General features: G+C 34.1%; 1 protein-coding gene across 2 annotated transcripts; it reads left to right on the top strand.

Moving 5' to 3' along the window:
• Positions 1–573: 573 nt before the first annotated feature.
• Positions 574–4924, top strand: LOC106778933 (GATA transcription factor 25). Of its 2 annotated transcripts, none has more exons than XM_014666941.2 (7): positions 574–1071; positions 1289–1378; positions 2041–2174; positions 3297–3404; positions 3599–3704; positions 4353–4403; positions 4494–4924. In XM_014666941.2, the coding sequence occupies exons 1-7, from the start codon at positions 778–780 to the stop codon at positions 4629–4631; spliced, it is 921 nt and encodes a 306-aa protein (XP_014522427.1). In that variant the 5' UTR covers positions 574–777; the 3' UTR covers positions 4632–4924. The 2 variants fall into 2 exon arrangements, with proteins under 2 accessions (XP_014522427.1, XP_014522426.1); XM_014666940.2 differs by having other exon boundaries at positions 575–1071; positions 4353–4412.
• The last annotated feature ends 2669 nt before the right edge of the window (positions 4925–7593 follow it).

Below are 7593 nucleotides of genomic sequence, written 5' to 3'. Positions count from 1 at the left end.
TATTCATTACTTCCGACAAAAAATAATATATACCAAAGTTATAATTATTATAATTTGGAAAGTTAGTTATTTTAAATTATATAATAATCATTTTATTATTCTCATTATTATTTCAATAATGTCATTAATATCACGGTTAATAGTTTGGGAGAGTAAAATTGACGAGTAAACCGCTAAAGAAAATGGACTGAGGTCATGAAAGGAATATAACAGAAACAATTAAAGAAAAGAAAACCAATTTAATTTTGTTTGGTCCATTATTACTATCTGTTAAAACTAATGTTACAAAGGAATTTAATTATAAGCAATTTAGTTGATATAAATTTTTGTAAACACCCTAGTGAACAAACTATGAGAGAGAATGTGGTTACGGTGAAAATGGTATATTGATTAAATAACATTGGGTTTTGGTCAAAGCTTGACATATTATTATTATTATTTAATTGTTATTAAATTAAATAAAGTCAGTTATTGAAAACTTGAAATTCCATGGGGCAAGTGGCATGCGGCATACGTATTGGGCCTGGGCCGAAGTGGGCAAGCCTCGTAAATATGAGCATTGACATGGTTAGTTTTACATTCACCCTTTTTCTGAATCAATTCCTGTCTTGTCCTTCTCTTCCACCTTCACTCCCTCCATTCCTTCGTTCCTTCAGACAGACACTCTCTCTCTCATAAACACTCACAAATCGAATCAAATTCAAAATTTCACTAGGTTAGGGTTTCCAACTCCCCTCTAATTTTCCCTGTAATGCACTGCGATTCCCGGACCCTACAATGGAGCCACCAGCAATGTACGGACACTCCCAGCCACTGAACATGCCTCCGCAGATCTCCGCCGCAGAAAGCGGCAACGGCTCCGGCCCCGACTCCGCCCTTGACACCCACCACCACATTCACTACGAAACTCATGGTCTTGAAGACGGTGCTGCCGGTGCCATGGTCGTCGTCGAGGATGTCACTTCGGATGCGGTCTACGTCTCCGGCGCTGGAGGGCCCGAAGAGTCTAGTCAGCTTACGCTTTCGTTTCGTGGCCAAGTTTACGTCTTTGATGCTGTTACGCCTGATAAGGTGCAATTTTCCCCTTCCCCTTCCCTATTTATTTTCCCTTGTTTCGTGGTTTTTTTTTTTTTTTTTTTATCAATTTTTCTTTTGTTCTTCTTGATTCGGCATTGCAATTGTATGATTTTTGTTTTGTTTTATGGTTTTTGGTAATTCATTGAATTGATGGACAGGGAACTTATTTATTTAATTACTTTGATAAATTTAATCTGGCTTTACGTGGCAGGTTCAAGCGGTGTTGTTACTGTTGGGTGGATGTGAACTGTCTTCGAGTGGTTCGCCATGTGTGGATGCGGTGCCTCAACAGAATCAGAGGGTATTTTCTGATAATAGAAGAATATTATATATTATTCACACGCTTGCACTTGTATTGCTTTACAATTGATTTATTAGTAAATCACCTGATGCAGAGTACTTTGTCCCACCAGATATTGATAAAGTGAGACATTGTGATTTGTATATTTATTAACCAGAGTCAGGTAGTAAATACTAAATAGTAACTTTGATGTTCGGTGGTAATCAACTTAACTTAAAGTTATCAATGGTTGACAAAATTTGTTAATATTTGGTCAATTGGTGGTTGATGTACTTGCTAGGATATTTATCCTATTGTCTTTAGGGTTACTCTTATCATGATTATATTATGTTTAGGGTTACTCTAATTATCATGTATCATGATTATATTGGGTTTAGATTTATTCTAATTATCATGATTATATTGTGTCTAAGATTATCCTAATTATCATGTACTCTTCTTTCAATTTATTTTTATAAATAGAAGATTATGAGAGAGATCAATAAAATCCTCTAGAATTATTTTACAGTTTAATTTTCAAGTGTACTAATATAAGGAGATTATTGTTGCAAGGTTACCTGGTCAATGATAAAGTGATGTGTGGGTATTCATAGTAGAATTTCATTAATGTTTACGTTCTCAGTGCTGGGTAGTGTTTTAAACATTTTTGGGTCCTTCTGCAGGGTTCAATGGAATATCCTGCAAGATGTAGTCTACCACAGCGAGCTGCGTCGTTAGATAGGTTCAGGAAGAAGAGGAAAGAACGATGTTTTGATAAGAAAGTGAGATATGGTGTACGGCAAGAAGTTGCACTCAGGTTTGATAATTAAGACTCTGTGGTTTGCAATAGAACTTGCGAGTATTAGATTAAACTGTATGAACATTTACATAATTGTTTACATCCAGGGTATAAAAGTTTATGCTTTGAGTATGACAAATCCATAGTGAGGATAATTGAGAGAATTTGCTATGTTGCTACAAATCAAATAATTTACTGGTGGTAAATATAATATAATTGGAAGTATGCTAAATAATTGAAACGATAGCAGACTAGATTTTAGACTTTATTTTACAAAATATTGTGTTGGCTTCCACCTTCATTTTACATACTGGGAATTGGTGAAGTTACGGCTAGAGCCCATCCATATAAACTGTTCTAATACAGAAATATGTGCTTTTAAACTGCCATCTAGTTTGGAAGTTTGAACTAGCATATAATATTTAGTTACATACATTATATTGAATGGGTAGTAATACCCAATTGACTCTCTGCCATCATGTGTTGAGGGGAAATTTAACTTGGTAACTGTGAAAGAATCAACTATACAGAATCCTGTCCTTTCTGATTGTGGAACTGGATTTGAATTTAATGTCTAGTCTTGTTAAGCTATGGTTACGTATTAATGTAAGCTGACGTCTAATAAACTTTTGCAATCTCACTCAGAGTGTAATTTAAATTTTGTTAACTGTAATAATTTGATTTTTTAAGCTTTTTTTTTAAAAAAAAATTAAAATGAAACTTGCTTTATTTTTATTACAAGATTTCCAAAGCTACTCCATGGTATCTTTTGTAAGTGACTGATTTTGATGCCGAGATTTTAAAATTTGGATGATCTATTTTCTTCTTAAACTTGTGGTCCTATTGTTATGAGAAAAATATTGATCCATAGACTTATTTCGGTTAACAAGAAACTTCCTTCCTTCTCTACTCTCGCAAAATTTTAGTTCACCAAGAATTTTTTAATAAAATGTATAATGTAACAGCATTATAACTTAGTGAGTTTTTCTTGGACTTGTTATCTCGAAAATGAATCTTTTATAATCTATTTAATTTTTCAACATGGTAAATGTTTTTCCTTTTAGTTGTCACTCATCATTTTAACTGTTATGTTAGTTGTTTCAGTGCCTATTTTTACACTTATTTGATGAATAAATGTAGGATGCACCGTAATAAGGGGCAATTCACTTCTTCTAAGAAACAAGATGGAGCTAATAGTTATGGTACAGACCAAGATTCAGGACAGGATGACAGTCAATCAGAAACCTCGTGAGTTTTGTGTTAATTATTTTTTCTTTTAGCCATACAATTTGTCGCATTTTATAATTATATAATTAACATTATTATTCACATTATTAGAGACTTATATTGAGAAGTTATTACTAGATGAAGCTAATTTCCCTTTACTGAGAGGTTTCTAACTAGATGTTTTATCATTTCTCTTTTGTGGCATGTGCCTACAGATGCACACATTGTGGCACTAGTTCAAAATCCACACCAATGATGCGGCGAGGGCCATCTGGTCCAAGGTCACTTTGCAATGCTTGTGGGCTTTTCTGGGCAAATAGGGTAGGTATTTTCGTCATACTGCTTTTGTTTTTGGGGGAAAAATTATATACAAGTTTGAATTAATGTCTAGATGTATATATTCTTATAACTACAGAAATTTATATCAATGGCTGCCTAGTAACGATCAACATATACATTCTCAAGCATAGCCTGTTCCTTTACTCCATTTGTATTGGAATTTGGAAGGGTTGATCTATATAAAACCTACAATTTTGTATTTTACTTTTTCTTTTTCTGTATGTGCGGTAAGACATTTAAAATTTATTGCACTTTAATGTCCATATTGAAGTGTTTTTAGTTTTATCTGTAGAATATATTTAAGAGCAATGTCTGTTTGTCTGTTATAGATGTTTTAGTATTTACTGTAGTTACATATGTAATCCATTAATCAAACTGTATATGACGTGAAATGCATATGATGACCTCAAGCTGTGCCTTTTGGTGCTAATTTTCTTGTACTAGATTCACAGGGAGCCAATTTAACATTTTCCCCTTAATCTTCGAGGCACGTAATCTTGCATTACGGGAGGTGCAAATATATTGTTCATGAGAATGAGTTCAAATTGCACAATTGTGAATTTGCAATTATCTTTTAGCTGATTGCTTATAGTTGTTGGTGTTCCACCTTTTGACGATGTTATTGTGCAGGGTGCTTTAAGAGACCTTTCCAAGAGAAATCATGAACAGTCTCTTGTACCAGTTGAGCAGGCATGCATTAATTTATTATCTATTAATCCGAATGGTAATATGTAAATCCCCTTACACATTTTTCTTGTATCTGATAACCAGGTCGACGATGGTAATGTCTCAGATTGTCGGACTGCCGTCAACCCGGCGCATAACAATCTTGCTGCATACTCAGAGCATGATAATCCTGCTTTGGTAGCTGATCGTAAAGTTTTCCAGTCCCAGAAAATGCTCGAGTAGCTCACTCTGCCATAAGTTGGTCTATAGTAATTCCCTTCAGATTGACAAATAGAATGTACAGATATAACAAACTCCCATCAATGCAACAACTTTGTTTACATGCTTCAATCGGTGGCATTAACAGTTGATCCCTGGATGTATAACCTGAAAATTAAGCCATGACTCTGCGATGGGCACCCAATCACAATACCTTGAATTTTAATTTTATCTGTTTATTTTCGGCTCACAGGGTACCTGGGGGTTGACTTTTTGCCACAATTAGGACATTTTCCAACACAAACTGTTTTCTTCTACCTTCGGAATTGGCTTTGATTCGAACAATACAAGTTCCATAATGTACTCTAACATTTGGAAGAAATTATGTGGGGGTGAAAGATCAATAATTTGGAGTCCTGAATTAGTTTAGTACAGACGTAGGTCGGGAGATGTCTTGCTCCACAGCACTTTAAGTACCACATTTGTTAAGTTGGGAAAAAGATTTTTTTTAAGTCACGAACTGCCACTCATGCAACTTATTTGATTAACACCTTTTGCATGCTATGGTGCAAACATGATTTTCTAATAAGAATACAATTTATTTTGTTTTTAAAATTTTCAAAGTCAACAATATTCCATCAAGAGTAAACCAATTGGATTGATCGATTCTTTCATCCCAAATGACCAAAAATAAATGTGAAAAAGATTAGACAAACTTTTTCTCTTAAATTTCTCTGATTAATTCTTGTTTACTATATTTTCTGAAATCTTCACTTTTTCTTTTTCATTTTTTATATAATTTAACTTTAATTACCGCTACATTTACTTTATTTTCAGTTTTAAGAGTCTTTGTTATCACGTTTAAAAGTTAAGAAATTATATTTGCACTCATTATATATATAATCACAGTTCTATAAGGTAAAAAAGTTTCCTCTTATTTCTGAGTAGGGTTACATGATCCGCTACTAAACACTTATATTTAGGTGGATTAGGTTGAATTTTACTTTTATTTAAGGTTAAATATATGTTTTAGTCTTTATATTTGTGTCCAATTCTCAATTGGATCCTTATTTTTTTTTTGTTCCAATTGTATCCACATATTTGTTAATTTGAGGCCATTAAGCCCTCTCCGTTAACTTTCCACTGACGCTGGTGGGACTGTGCTGATCTGTAAATATTTTTATATTCCTGGCATTATGTATTAAGTTTAATGGTTTTTTTTTTTGTGTAATAAAAATTTCACAGTGGCTTACTAAGGAACTCCAAAGTTGTTAGCCCTAATCCCTTATTTAAATGAACCTTAACCAATTCCTCTAAAGTTTGTACTTGTTCGTGCTCGGAAGGAAGAGTGCTGGGAAGCAGAGTTGTGGAAGCAGTGTTTATGCTTGATCAGATCAAATGTCTGCTTCATCTTCTTCTTGCAAATGCTTGGGTTCGGGGTTTGAATAGAGTTGTGCCACTGTGAGCAGGTTGGGTCTAAAACCCACTTCCTTTTATGGTGAGAAAGCAGTCTTCCGCACTGCAAGAACCCCTAAGAACAAGGGCAGAAGATTTTGGGGATGCCCCAAGTTCAAGGTAAGTTTTATTGTGGTTTTTTTCTCGTTCATGAGGTTTTACTTGCATTTGCGTAATTTTGGGGATGACCCAAGTTCAACATTTGCGTTCACCAAATGTGTTTTGTTCTTGGACAGGGTGGGAGTGAGGATTGTGCTTCTGGATGCAACTTTTTTAAGTGGTGCAATGAGGATGTAATTCATGAAGAAAATGAAGGAAATGTGGTCAGTGTAGAAGAAAGTGGAAGAAAGAACGAAGTGGGTGGAAATTTTATGATGATGGAACAAATGATGATGAAGATGGAAGAGAGAGATGGGGAAAAACTGAAAATAACAATTTTACAGAAAACTGTAGTTAGTCTGGAAAATTGGTTGAAGTTGTTAACGGGGATGGTGGTTATTATATGTTTGTGTAATGTAATTGTGATATCAATGTTGTTGAAACTAGGTTGATGTGTTAGTGGAAGGTTGATTAATCTTAATGCAAGGTTGATTAATCTTAATGCAAGGTTGATTATTGTTAATGGAAGGTTAATTATTGTCTCTTTTATTTATAAAGGTGACTTGTTTCTGTTTAATACTGTTGTCATATTTCCTTTGCTAAGAAAAAATAAGTTAAAGAAAGTGCACAAGTAACAGCATACTTAATGGTCAATAACCATAATACAAGAATGATCAAACCAGACAACTTAGTGTTATAATAAACCTGATAACAAACATTGTCTTATAACACCAATTCAGATTGCAAAACCTGATAACTTAGACATCACCATCAACCTAACAAACCAGATAACATACTAATTAAATCACACTAAAAGATTTAAGACATTGTTCCTTCAAAATGCAGATTTCATCATTAAATATTATATGATAATTAAGACATGGTCTTCAAAATGTAAGGAAATAAGACTTCATTGATGAGAAGGTAGGACAGTAGACTCCTGAGTTGGTTGGTCAGTAGGGACATGTGTTGAAGTTGTTGTGACTTTTGTTTGTTGGTCAGCAGGTGTTGACAGATAGGCAAGTGTACCAAATCGTACAAGTAATATAAATGGTAAGACCAAGTATCGTTTTTCCCAAGAGACTCGTATGGCTTTCTCTTTCGTGTGAATTAAAATAATAAGACTTGAAAAATAAAATTTAATAAATTGGATTTGAGGATAAAAATATTAACATGCAAAATAAATGTTGATTCAATTGACAAGTGAAAACAATGGATGGATGTTGTTGGGTACTAACAATTTCATCTATTCCACTCTCTCTTACATACTACCCTTGATTATTAGACTGATTAAATTGTTATGCGACTTTCTTAGCCTCCCCTTAACCCGATCCCTCGGCGAAAAGGGCCTAATATCAATTACCGGCTTGCTATCCCTAGCCTCCCCTAGTAATTAATACCGCATTATAAACAGAAGTTAGCGCAATTGATC

This window comes from Vigna radiata, unplaced genomic scaffold, assembly GCF_000741045.1.
Source record: "Vigna radiata var. radiata cultivar VC1973A unplaced genomic scaffold, Vradiata_ver6 scaffold_180, whole genome shotgun sequence".
Classification (NCBI taxonomy): Eukaryota; Viridiplantae; Streptophyta; class Magnoliopsida; order Fabales; family Fabaceae; genus Vigna; species Vigna radiata.
The sequence above is the reverse complement of the archived record's forward strand: the minus strand, read 5'-3'. Positions and strand labels throughout refer to the sequence as shown.